Genomic DNA, 13,673 nt, shown 5'->3' with positions numbered 1-13,673 from the left:
TTTACTATGTAACTGTCAGATATTAACAGGTGCGGTACATTATCGCTTTTCTTTTAAATCATGTTCAAATTAGAACGTGTTTCGTGACTTCAAGTAATGACGTTGAGAGTTTCAGCACTGTAACGCCAGCAACGCAGTGCCCCTAGTGGTGTGGAGGTAGAAACAAACAAAAAAAATGATACTACGCTAGTTCCGTGTATCTGACATGTATCTGCCGGAGAGCGGAGCCCTCAGCTTCCTCAACACTGATGGTGAATAGCAGCTGCTGCGGTAACGGGAGGAGGAGCAGTAGCCGCAGAAGGAGACCCAGCAGTGGTAGTACAGCGGTAGTTTGGGAATCAGCTTTCTATCTTTTTACACCGACTTGTAACATCGGATCTCCCTAAAAAAGAGAGCGGGGAAGGGAACATTAAAGAAAGATGGCGGCCGCGGCCTCGCCGGGCTCCTGCTCGTCCACCTCCTCAGACTGGATTGTACTGAGAGACGGTTGTCTACGTTGCGACGAGGAGGGCCTGCGCAGCCTCACCTATCACCCGGCCCTCAACGCTATCCTGGCCGTAACAAGCCGGGGCAGTATCAAAGTCATCGACGGCACATCAGGGGCCATACTACAGGCCTCGGCTTTGCACGGTGAGTTTCCGCCCTGTGGCTCGACTGATTGGCGGATCGGTGCAGTGTCAAAACACGGTCAAGAAAAGGAGGGGGTAAAGGCTAGAAACACAACACCTTATCTTGTACAGACTGTTTATGTCAGGCCTGCTGTGGTTGTCTTCTTTTTTTCGGACAAGAGACCTATGATTGTCAGGGAGCTACGGGTTTGCTGGTGCGCTAACGTTACCAAGTCAAATCGCAAAACAAAACGATATCGATCGATCACTCTGAGTGGTCGTGTTCACGAGCTTGCTAGCTAGCTAACTTTACCCTAAACGGGTAGCTGAACGGCTAGCTCATCTGGTGGTAACAAAGTGTTCTAACTACCGCTAGCCGTTTCGCGGTTTAGAATATAAAAACATTAGCTAGTTGGTGCTAGCTATTCATATATATAGTACGCTATGTTTATTGCTAGCGAACAAACTAGCTGCCTATCAGGCGTACTTAGCTAATGTTTTCTGGCTAACGTTACCCGATACTACGTTACGATAGCTGTATCTCGCTAGAAGTAACCGAAACACGCTTTCATGATGTAAGTGCCAAGCTAGCTAGATCTCAACGCTCTATGTAACTTGGTGTGCACACTCGTGAAATGGCTAGCTAGCGTTAGCTTGCTAGCTGCCCGGGCCCTATATTAGTTAGCAAGCTAACAGATTAGCCAAAAGGCCGGTTTCAAGCCCCGAGTTATGATTGAGGTGTCACTACTATTTCCTCAAATTTGAAGAGGTAACCAACTCTTTGTTGGAGTTGGAATGTAGGTAGCGGTAGGAAAGCTGCCATTCGTGGAACTGGGTTGCTACCTCTATTTGTGACTGCTTGGATGATCGAGTCGGCGTTGTTTGGCTAGCCGAATTAGCTAGCTAGCTTGGATGGCCAACAAGGCACGTTCCCCGGCATGAAATCATGATCAGAACTACGGGTATTTGAAAAAATTCACTTGGAGCAAGTTAATTTACCTCGTGTTGTTACTGCAGTTCAGATTGTACCGCATATTCCATTTAGTGTAAATATTGGTTGAGCTGCCATCTTTGACAAGCAATGACATGTGAATAAGTCTATATAAGTCGACACATATTATCACGCTTATGAAACAGGAACGCATTTTTCATACAACCAGCTGGTCAGCTGGTAATATTGTCAAACTTGGCCGATATTTCAATTCAGTCCACCCTCCCCCCCATTTACAATAACACTGAAACGGGTGATTATAAAATTAAACCGTTATGCAATGTCAAATCTTCATTTGCTCAATGTAAGTCTTTATGCAGTGCAGCATACGCTAATTCCGGTCTACATACAAGTTAGCATTTTGCACAGTCATGAACATGCATCAGGGGATGTCCTAAGGTGAAAGGTGTACTGCACCAAGGGGAAATCTAAAATGTACCGAGTACTCGGACCCCCTCAGATGTCACATACCGAGCCCCATAACCAGTTATGTGCTGTTCTCCTCCGGCTGAAGTGGGACAATGAGTCGCAATGGATTCGGGTCTCTTTTCTTCATTTTTTTTCCAAGAAGGTAGGTCTCAGAGTTATGGTAAATGGTAAATGGTTGGCTAAAATTTCCCTCGGGATGAATAAAGTATCTATCTATCTATCTATCTATCTATCTATCTCTATTTATATAGCGCCTTTATCCAAAGCGCTGTACAATTGATGCTTCTCATTCACCCATTCATACACACACTCACACACCAGCCAGTGCGTCAGGATCATTTGGGGGTTAGGTGTCATTGCATTACATTACATTTCATTACATTACAAGGCATTTAGCAAACGCTCTTATCCAGAGCGACGTACAACGAAGTGCAGATCAAACACAAGTACAAGTGGGAAGAGGACCTGAGAGGGCAGTACGGTTCCGAGTCCTAGTGTGACCATACAGATACAATCGGAACCCTTGCTCAGGGACACTTCGACACACCCAGTGCGGGATCGAATCAGCAACCTCCGACTGCCAACTGCTCTTACCACCTGAGCCAATGTCGCCCCCCTTGATATTGATGGGGTGATGAGAGATTTTCAGAAGGTGGAGAAGATTTTTTTGCTGCAGGTTCTCCCTCCCCCTTTGTCTCTCGGGCTGGTGAAGCTTTCTCCTCAGTCTCTGGTGTTTCCATTTCTAAAAGCTGTCTTTAGGCGGGAGAGATCCTCAGAAACCACCACTGAACAGGAATGACATGTGCAAAAGCCATCCCTCTGATGTGGTGTGTTCTGGATGGTTGGAAAGCATGTTAAAATCCGCCGTCAGTAATTTTTTGCCTGTGTTTGTTTTCAGGTCGGAATTGTAAACTGAAATTGTGATTGTACTGATTAGTGATCACAGTTTATTTGGTGCAGCAGGTATTTTTTCACAGTTCACTTGGCACTGCTGCCTCCTTAGTGGCTGTACAAGAAGATGAGTTGCAACAAGCTGGCAGTGGCCTCTGTTTTGTGGGTGCTGTTTCTTGGCGCTTATAATTGCTTAAAGCCACAAGGCCTGCATGGTAATGTGGAAAATCTCTTTGCGTGGAGGTCGCATCCTGATACATTCACAAAGAATCAGCCCATCTTGATCTGTGTGAGCCGAGCCATTCAAGGGCACCTGACTGCTCTGTTAAAAAGGTTTACCCTGATTTAATATGTACATTTGATTAATGGGAGCCCGGGGTTAATTTCTTTCTGAAAGCCCTCAGACCGAAGCCTTTGGTAATGTAGCCATGTTTGATGCTCTCTGGCAAGCTTGATGAGCATTTCAAAGGACCAGTCTGGACCTGGTTCTGTCTGACAGTGACTAAACGGCTCATATTTTTATTGAGCGTGTCACGGTTGACTCTGGGTGCCCAAGTGTACGCAGCCAAGTCCTCCAAGGGTTTCGGTAATTGCAGCCGTTCATTCAGTGGGTCAAAGTGAAATGGATTTTTAATAATCTTCCACACCGTGGCCAGGGGTACGTGAGGAGCAGGAGAAGTGAAATCTCAGAGCCTCGAGCCTTCTCTCTCAGCATTATTACGCCACACTTCAGGGGCACATGTGAAGGTTCCGCCGGGTTCAGGGCTTTTTTTTTTTTTTTTTTTACCGCAAAATGGCTGAAGTTCCTGCCTTCTCTTTGTCGTTGTTGGTGCACACCCCCTTGCAGGCCTCCCGTCTGTGGTGGCATAAACAGTGAAGCTTGCCTGGTGCTGATGCCGGTCCCGTGCCTGTGGCATAATGGTTAAGGTACATGACTGGGACCCGCAAGGTCAGTGGTTCGATCCCCAGTGTCCCCACAATAAGATCCACACAGCCTTTGGGCCCTTGGGCAAGGCCCTTAACCCTGCATTGCTCCAGGGGAGGATTGATATGTATATGTTTTCTATATTTGCCTGTGGCCTGAGAGCTCTGAAACGCTCTTAGTTGTGAAGTCACTGGGTGAGAGATCGATTGGCCGTGAACACTGTTTTGGGGTGGGGTGGGGTAGGGGGTTGCAGTAGGGATACTGCGGTGCGGCCTTTATCCATCTGCCCCCCCCCCAGTCCTATCATATCTGGGCCTGCTGAAGCTCCTGTGTGCCCTGCAGGAGAGACGGCTGAAGGCTGTCAGTCATAAGGGCAGATTTATTAACTTTGGGCATTGAGCAAACAACGAAGATGCTGTTGTCATCATTGTCGTCATGTTTCCATGCCAACCACTGTAGTTACAACACCGAAGTGGGAGCATTTCCTTTGGGGTGGTCAGGGGATGCATTAACACACTGAAGCTGCCTTCCTGGGCGAGTGGAGTACTTTGCTGATGCTGACTTCTCACGTGGTGCATTGAGAGATGCTGTATGTATAACGGCGGTTTTTCTGTGCTCACGGTGCTATGTCATGGTTATTGGGTGCTCAGTGCCAGAAGCGATGCACTCTGTCCATCTTTCAGCTCAATGGCTTGATCCACCATGCGAGGAGAGGCACGGTCTTCCCCCTTGTGGCAGCTGGAGGCGGACGTATGTCGTATTTGTGGACTGTTAGCTGGACCCGGCCCCCCCCCCTCTCCGTAGCGCCTGTTAGTGCGCTCCGGTCGCGGAATGTGCTGTGACTTCTGCAGAAGAAGCTGGGAATTTCTACTCTTGAGAGAATCCATTCAGACTTCCTCTCACGCCAACCGCCGCCATCCCATATTTGGAAGAAATCGTGTGCATAATGAACTTCCTATGGCGTGACTTGCAGGAATTGCCTCCCTCGACTTGGGAGAGAGACACTGGGAGCCCCTTATTTTAAGGGCCTGAACATTTTTAGCTGCAGAGGAGTGATATAGGGGCTTCTCCAGCCTACCTTGAGCTTGCCTGTAGCCTAGTTGCTCAGGTGCTGCCCCACAGGTAGCTCAGGCTTATGACTGGGACCAGGAAGGTTGGTAGTTCGATCCCCGGTGTTGCCACGATAAGATCTGCACCGTTGTTGGGCCCTTGAGCAAGGCCGTTAACCCCACATTGCTCCAGGGGGGATTGTCCCCTGCTTAGTCTAATCAACTGTAAGTCATGTTTGATAAAAGCATCAGCTAAGTAACAAATTATGAATTATTATTTTTGTTATTCATGCGTGCAGAGCACTGGGCGACAGGTGCCATTGGGCCTCTCCGATGGTGGCGTGTCACTGTAGTTTTTGATGCGCGTAATCACCTTGTGCGCTCTTCAGATTTCACGTTTGCGTGTTCGATGACTCGAGCATCCGTTTGCTCGCGCTGCCCTGTTACGCACGTAGTGTCAACAGCTGCTGCCATGTGGCCCAGGTTACGTGACGACAGGGGGGCGGAGCCGTGCGATGCTAGCGTGGCCTACAGGAGTCCAGGACGGGAGCCAAGCGGAGTTCACAACACGCTGGCAGCGCGTACTGTGGGGCTTCACTCATTCACACGTCCCAGAATGACCACTGAGTCACTGACCCCGGCCTCAGGACAGAGCTGGAAGTCCACTACACCTGCGCTGCCGGCCTCACCCTGTGCCCTGAATGACAGATTCATGCAAATGTGTCATCGTCTCGAAAGCCAGGCTGATGAGGATGTAGCTGCATCTCTACTTGACCGTGTACTCGTATGTTTGAAAAATGAGATCACTTTAATTTGCCACGTCCGGGCTTTTGTATTTGGATGCAGTTTCCGAAACGCATTAAGTTTATTATAGTGCACTCCACTGGAATATGACGATATTGGTAACGCAATGCTAAAGTGGGCCATTGTGACACTCGGGGAGTTTTTGTCTATGTGCAAATGGTCAGCACATGCAATGAGGTGTCATATGCAAATGTGACATTCGTTAAACTCGACTTAAACAGCTGTAGTTCTTCAAGTACGTCATGCTCTTTTCCTTTCCTTTTGAAAAGAGGATACATAACACTATGTAGGGTCTTGTGTGAAAGGACACACGCAGTGAATACTCCACAGGGCTGACTTTAATGAAAATCACTTCACGGTCTTGTTGGCGGAGGACAATAGACGTTCGGCTCACCCAGGTTTGAGTCTCGTAACACTGCCCTGTGATTCACGCGAGACTGGGATTTGGACTGGCCTGTAATGGATATTATCTTCCTTATAAGGACAAAGATTTCACACTGTATCACTGCAGTCAGCATATAGGCTAATGTGCGGCATTAGCATAATATTTTACATTTAGTGTCTTTATCCTTTAATCCAATAACCGGGTGTGGCAAATGTCATCCACAATCAAAATTCAAAGTAAATTCTCTTTGGAAGTGAAGGCAGTAAAATCAAAAGGGTGCAATAAAATATGTGAAAAGTGAGGTAAATGACTGTGGAGAATTGCCTTAACTGCATCAATAAAGGTATTAGCAGTCTTATGTGCTGGGCCCGTAACATGGGGGATATCTCTTACAATGCGTTTATACCATCGCTTTGTCTCCTGGTATTAGAAACATCTGCGATACGAACCTGACTTACAACATTCACGGAAGTCTCCGGTTTCCCTGCGTGACGCGGAATATGCAGATCAAGCAGGGCAGGGGTATAAAAACAGCGCTTCTTTTGAACGAAGTCCTGTGGGATGAAAGAGGCGGTTGTCTGCGGGGTGACCCCGGGCGCAGCTGCGGGACCTCCTCGGTGGGCCGCGAGCCGCGTTTCGCGTACCGGCTCTCCTGTCTGAGAACGCGGGCTGACACGTTTGGCACTCTCTTCCAGCCAAGCCGGGCGGCCGCGTGCGGTGCCAGTACTTCCCGGCCGTGGACAAGGTCCTGTTCGTGGACGACTACGCCGTGGGCTGCAGGAAGGACCTGAACGGCATCCTGCTCCTGGACACCGCCCTCCAGGCGCCCGTCACCAAGTCTGAGGATGTGGTCCAGCTGGAGCTGCCCGTCACGGAGGTGAGTGCCGCACGCCGTCCGTCAATCACTCGGGGGCCGCCCTGCTACGACACAACATGGACAGTGCAGTCTGAAGAGAGGCATTCTGGGATGTGCAGTTTTGCATCCTTTCTGGTAAATGCTGGCAGGCGAGGACTGTGAATGACAACAAAAGAGCGACCTCAAAGAGAATGCTCTTATGCAGGGAGGGAAAGTGGCCTTTCATTTTAACACGGTGGTGCTGGAAATGAAGCTCGCTCGCAGCGCCATTATTCTGTTCTCTTTGGACGGTGTCTCAGACAAGTGTCTCAGACAAGTGTCTCAGACAAGTGTCTCAGACACTCTCTCAGACACTCTCTCAGACACTCTCTCAGACACTCTCTCAGACACTCTCTCAGACACACTCTCAGACACTCTCTCAGACAAAGTCAAAATGGAGGTACTTTCCAAACATGGATTGCAAAACGTCTTCTGGTTATCCATTAAGCCCAGTCTGGAAATTTTACAGATTTCATTTTAGAGAGTGAGGAACTTTCACTTTCACTTGTAATATTTATTTATTTTTGTTGGATGTTCTTGTCTTTGTCTTCTTATCTGTTCAGAGAAGATTACATTTAACAAGCCTAAATTATTTTTGGTTCTTAATCCTTATTGTGTAAAGGTGTTTTTTTGGGTGGTTTTAATGACCCAGATGGCAGTAAAGTACTTAAGGTGCAGAAGGTTAATAACCTACATAACCCCCTTCTCCGGCCACGTGTCCGCTTCTGAGCACCCGTGTTGAAAAAGAGGAGACAACCTTGCATAGTAACATTATTTGCTGTTAGCGCACTCAGACTCTGTTCTTGGAGGGCAGTGTCTGGGGTTTCAGTGTGATGTGCACCAGTGATTGCTATTGGCTGCTGTCTAACGGAAACCGCTAAGCCTTCTGTCGCACCCCTGTTTTACACGTACATGTGAACATGCTAACACATACATGCATCTTACCATCTCACATCCTGCCCTGTGGCTTCGTGATCTCAGATCACCGACCTAGATACGCGATTAAGTCATCTTTTTCTTCAGTTCAGTTCTGCTGTTTCCTGGAACAATATACCTCGCCGGAATCCCTCCGCTAAATGTCTGGCTCAAAAGAGGTGCTTTATGGATATGTTAGAAACTACATGATCTGATATAAAGTTGCTCTGGCAAGCCTTTAACTTGCATTAAATTCAATATAATTATGCTTTATGGGTATTCCGAAGCTTAACCATGTCTTGGAGGATTGGGCTTGTCATGTGTATTGGTAAGTATTTAGTTGGTTGAGGAGGGTGCTCTTGGCCACTTGACGTTTCAGATCCCAGAGTTCCCCTGTGGAAACCCCACTGCGTTAGTTCTGCGGAGGCAGAGTGCTCAGTGACCATATCCGTTTCTGTGCCTGTGCACACAGTCATACAGCGTTGTATACTGACGCATCCGACCAGAGCCTTCGCCCAAATCCCTCAGAGTGAACTCAGCGATGAGCCCCCTCTGTAGGGGCAGAGCAGACAACACAAACAGAGTCTGTGCAAAGGAATTGCACATTAATGCAGAGCATATGTATACTACCCTGAAATAGACTAGAGTTATTTTTATGATTTGTTTAATCTTCACCAGCTTTGTGATTGAGCAAGTGTTGAAACATGCCTGGGAAGTGTTGGTGTTCGCAGGAGTCTTTCTGAGGAAGGAGCTGGTGGCTGGGGAGGATTCCAGTGGCCTGTCCCGAGTGTTCAGGCCGTCATGCAGGGTCTGGTGTAAATGTCTACCGACAGCTCCCAGGACGGTTGATCTCAAACTCTTTTAAAATGGCTGTCAGGCGGTTCTCTATGAACCTCCATATGTCAGATCATTGGTCTTTGGCTCCTCACGTGAGTCAGAAAGTTGGGAGTGTGCTAATTTGACTTTCCTGTTTTTGCGGAGTTCACGCAAGGCCAGAGTCGAAAATGTCCTCAGACTGAAACTATAGAGACGCCCCACTTAAATGTGTAATTTATAATCCACGGCATCAAATGTCTGCATCATGCTCGGTTTGGGAATGTCCTTGGCTGCAGTGTTAAATAGGAATTGTGTAATAAATGGCTGCACTTTGGTTTCCACATGCATCTGAAGGCGGGAGATCAGCGACTTGTTGCGCATGGATGTGTGTGCTTCTCCTATTTGCATGTCATTGACATCCAAGTCTCCTCAAGAGAAAAGCCACTGAATGGAAAACTACAGGTGTGGGGGGAACTGGGTACATGGGTCCATGAAAATATCACACCAGGCACGCAAGCCTCCCTCTCGAGGCACAGCACGGACTGGCTTGTGTTTTGCCCTTTCGGCCTGGTATATACCCAGCCATAACTTTACATTACATTACATTACATTAATGGCATTTGGCAGACGCTCTTATCCAGAGCGACGTGCAGTTGATTAGTCTGAGCAGGAGACCGTCCTCTCCTGGAGCAATAAGGGGTTAAAGGCCTTGCTCAAGGGCCCTTACCAGTCTACACAAGGGCCCAATGGCTGTGCAGATCTTATTTTGGTTACACCGGGGCTCGAGCCACAACCTTGCGTGTCCCAGTCACGTACCTTAACCACTACGTGACAGGCCACCCCTAACTCCAGTAGACTGCCCCTTGCATGCAGGAGAAAAGCAGTTATTTTAAATAAATATTTTAAAACTGAGTTAGGCTCCTTTCATTTGCAGTCGTAGACAAAGACAAATGGAATTAACAGTAATTGTATCTAACCGTTTTTTTTAATTAAAACTTAGTTTGGGTCTGTGCGAAGTCATTTTTCCCCTTTGTCAAGTCCGCTCCCTAATAGTCTGTCCCAGTATTTTTACTTCTGCGTGTTTGAATGCTCTTGCCACTCCTTTATCCATGCCGAGTCACTGGGGTGAGCGCATCTTTAATTGGGTCAGGTTCCCAATTAAAGTATCTTTGCGATTCATCATGAAGGATCTGCACAGACAGATCAAATTTCCTCCCCTTCGGTCCTAACCACCTTCTTTCTTTCACGGATTCCTTCTAACTTGTCCTTTTCATCTTCCACCACCACACCACTGTAAAGTGTAGTGTTTGGCACCCCCTCATAGTTATTTAAAATCTTTGTTGATTGAAACGTAGTAAGCCAACTGAAATTCGTCAAATTGACAACAGAAGGTTGGTTTTCTGCACTTACGAAGCAGTCCGTTGCTACTGAACCATTTTAGTTTTGGCCATTTTTCATTTTAGCTGTTAATGTAGATGTGCAGGGATGGCAAGTGGCATTTAGTGGTTTCAATCCTTGTAATTATCAGCTATTTGTATGACAAATCTAACCTGACAGTCTGGCATGATTAGAAATCTGGTCAATTGCAGCAAAAGAGGCAGTCTTTAGTTGGACTAATTTAACTGCCTCTTATAAAATAACAGGCATCTTTTCTTTCAGATGTCAAGACTTTTTAGATGGATTGGAAATCCCCCAAATACTTTAAATTGTTAATATGGTGGAATTATATATCTGACATTTGCATAGGAAATGCTTTTTGGATGTAGTAAACCGACCCTTGGCACACAGTATTGTCATTTTAATGCAACCTTTGATAGTTTTGAAAGCTTTTTTTTCCATCACCAGTGCTGACTGCTGGGGCCAATTTCTGTACCCGTGTTCAGATTCGCTTTTTGCTCCGCTGTTGCTGCAAATTATAAGTTAATAACACACACTTGATATTTTACATTTTCTAAAAAAACTCAGACAAAAACGCATACAAACCCAGACCATAAAGGCCTCCCATTAAAACCCTGCCTCCAGTTGGAGGGGAATGGCCCTTGAGTCTGGGTCATTAACTGTGTGTGAGTCATGATAACAGGACACGGTCAGAGTGATAGTGCAGGTTAAGGTTTTACACAGGCCTACCCTTTCATTAGTTGACCTTAAAAATGATGAAAAAGGAAGACTGTTTTTATTCAGCTGGTGAACCTACCTCTTGGGCGCTGAGTTTTCCTCTAAAATCTTTTTCTGTGCTTTGAGAAATGTACTGGTTGGGCTGCCTCATTTTAATGAGAAAGGCTACACATTCAACATTGATTTCCGATAAGTATTCCAATATTGGCGGTTGGGTAGAGGCGTACACTGGTGAAAAATATGGACCAGGTGCCTGTGACGTCCCCCACTGACTGTCCGTGGGGTTGTGAAAAGCAGAAGTGACGTTATCTGGCGGACATCTTGTACAATTTGTGCCTGAGATTGAGCAGTTGGTGGCGCGATGTCCTCCGAGTGTGCCTCCTTCACTAGGCACGTGAGAGTGTGACGCATGCGGTCTGATTTTACCACAGCGTATTACTGTATTCTCAGAATAACACTATCCAAGAAAATCGGCACATGGAGAGACATCGAATGAAGAAAAAAAACAAAAAAACTCCGATGGTGACAATTTTCTGGCGTATCAGATGGCTTCAGGCCCAGAAAATCGACATTTTTTGGTCCCTATGTTTTTAAAACCGCATAAGGTTTGGTCGGTGTCCGTGTCACACCAGCTGAAGGATGTATGCTGTGTTAAACTGGGATTAAAATGGGATTTGGGGGTGGGAGAGCACTGCTGTGCAGGTGTAATGGGCAGGAAGCCAGATGTACATGCCAAAATATTTTTGGAAGTGTCATTTTCTCAATAATATCAAATATTAGACATTTCATTTTAAATGTTAATGTGAAATACAAAGAATTAAGCTTGATTTGTGTGCCTTCAGCCACCTCAGTGATTTGCTGTTGGGAGATTGTATAAAAAGGCGAATATCATTCTAAAATGCCATCTCCTTCCTCATCCTGCACACAACTGGATCTGAGGAAAAGTCTATGTCATGGTTATATTTGAGTTTTGTGCAAAATCAATGTTTTCCTGATTAATGTGTTCAGTTTATTTTTCTGGTATTGATTTGAGCTGTATAGCCCATTTTCACCGGGCTGAAAAGGCTGGCTGTTTGCGTATTTCAGCTTTTACAGAAATGTTTACGTAGGAAATGAAGTGAACCTGCTGTTTTGCGGTTGGGGTCCTGTGGATTCAGCCCTGACGCATTCTGCAGGCCCAGGGCACTCTGCGTTTCATCTTCGTGGGGTTTCATTCTTCCGTGGAAAATCTAATCATAACTAAGGTGCTTATTAGTGCAATAACCCGAGAAATGAAGGGGGAATTCGCGAAATGAAGAGATGAATAATTAATGGGGGCGAATGCAATTTCGAACCTTCCTTTGCCAAAAAACGGTAAGGCCACAGTAGGATATTCACTCTGACTGTCAAATCTGGTTCTTTCGTGATCGTTCCACCCACTCAAAATGGCGCGTTGCACGGTTATGTGTTTGTTTTTGTGATTTTCCTGCCTCTCTGTGACTGTGTGCTCTCCGGCGGGCGAATGACGCCGTTTGCTTAACCCCGTATCCCTCCGCCCCCCCCCCCCCCCAGGCCCAGCAGATGCTCTCGGCCTGCCTGGAGAAGGTGGACGTGTCCAGCGCGGATGGATACGAGCTGTTCATCACGCAGCTGAAGGAGGGGCTGAAGAATACCTCACACGAGACGGCAGCCAATCACAAAGTGGCCAAGGTGGGTTCGGCGGGGGGCTGGCTGTGGTGGCGGGTGGCGGGTTTGCGCCCGTCCCGCGCGGCGGGGGTTGCGTAAGGACCCGCTGGGGTTGCGTAAGGACCCGTCTTCCGCTGGGTCTCATCGCATCACGGTCAACGCTGCGCTCTGCTCAGCCCTGCCCCACAGTGGGGCTGCATCAGTAGACGGTTGTACCTAACAGTACATCGAGGGATTTAACCAGTGCGCTTATCCGGTCCTGACTTGCACTGTTTAGTGTTTCTTGCATTCATGTGTTCTGCTAGAAACTGTGCAGTCTTAAGTATTTGGACAGAGTTACCATTTCTGTTCTTTTGGCTCTGTGCTCCAGCACACCGGATTTGAAATGAAACTGAGAATGGGGTTAAAGTGCAGACTTTAATTTGAGGGTTTTCACATCCATATTGGGTCATCCGTGTGGGATCCCTTTTTATGCAGAGCCAAAAGAAGAGAAATTGTACCACTGTCCAAATACTTAGGGACTGCACTGTATATCCTGAAGCGAATTGCTTGGCGCACTTTGCTCGAAGAGAACAACTCCTGTGAGTCCACATCCTCTGAGTGTCTGGCTGTAAAGCGTGAGCCACGCGACAACACGGCAACCGTAAATGACCCACCGCCGCCAAAATAAGCTCTGGAATCTCCCAGGAGTTCACCAGCAGTGTCATCTCTCATGCCTGTAGAGTGTCCTGCCCTGGTTGTCCCCTGCTCGTGTTATCAGCCGTTTCACCGTGTCATCACAAACACTCAGGGGTTAGTCAGCAGCACACTTTACGCAACCTCTGGCCCTTCCCGTTGCTTATTGGAGAGCCGGCCGAGGTACCGGGTCATGTGACCGCCGCATGCAGGGTCAGTGGGTGCAGACACTGTCGCCCAGGGCAACACTGCAGCCCCCACTGTGATGTGCGCTGCTCTTAGCTCTAGCCTCTTAGCTCGCATTAGCAGTCATTGCTGCTGAAGCCCCTCTCCCCAGACTCTGTGGCACACACACACTGCCCCGTCAGCTCAGGTTATTGATTATTCCTTCTGCGATTTGGCCGCTCATCCGAATAACTGGTGCCGTCAATCCACGTTCAAAATGGCAATGCCAGTAGTGTATAATGTGAGTTAGTATACCATTACCGTCCATACACTCCTGTAACTGGT

The 13,673-nt window shown here is 47.3% G+C and overlaps 1 protein-coding gene across 11 annotated transcripts in view; it reads left to right on the top strand.

Annotated features, from left to right (window-relative positions):
- Positions 1–200: 200 nt before the first annotated feature.
- Positions 201–13,673, top strand: part of birc6 (baculoviral IAP repeat containing 6) — a 134,669-nt gene continuing 121,196 nt past the window's right edge. For all 11 annotated transcript variants that reach the window (XM_061227497.1, XM_061227491.1, XM_061227500.1 and 8 more), the window contains exons 1-3: positions 201–630; positions 6,778–6,959; positions 12,375–12,512. In XM_061227497.1, coding sequence (XP_061083481.1) covers positions 420–630; positions 6,778–6,959; positions 12,375–12,512 — 531 coding nt within the window. In that variant the 5' untranslated portion in view covers positions 201–419. The remainder of the gene's footprint in view (positions 631–6,777; positions 6,960–12,374; positions 12,513–13,673) is intronic.

This window comes from Conger conger, chromosome 18, assembly GCF_963514075.1.
Source record: "Conger conger chromosome 18, fConCon1.1, whole genome shotgun sequence".
Classification (NCBI taxonomy): Eukaryota; Metazoa; Chordata; class Actinopteri; order Anguilliformes; family Congridae; genus Conger; species Conger conger.
The sequence above is the reverse complement of the archived record's forward strand: the minus strand, read 5'-3'. Positions and strand labels throughout refer to the sequence as shown.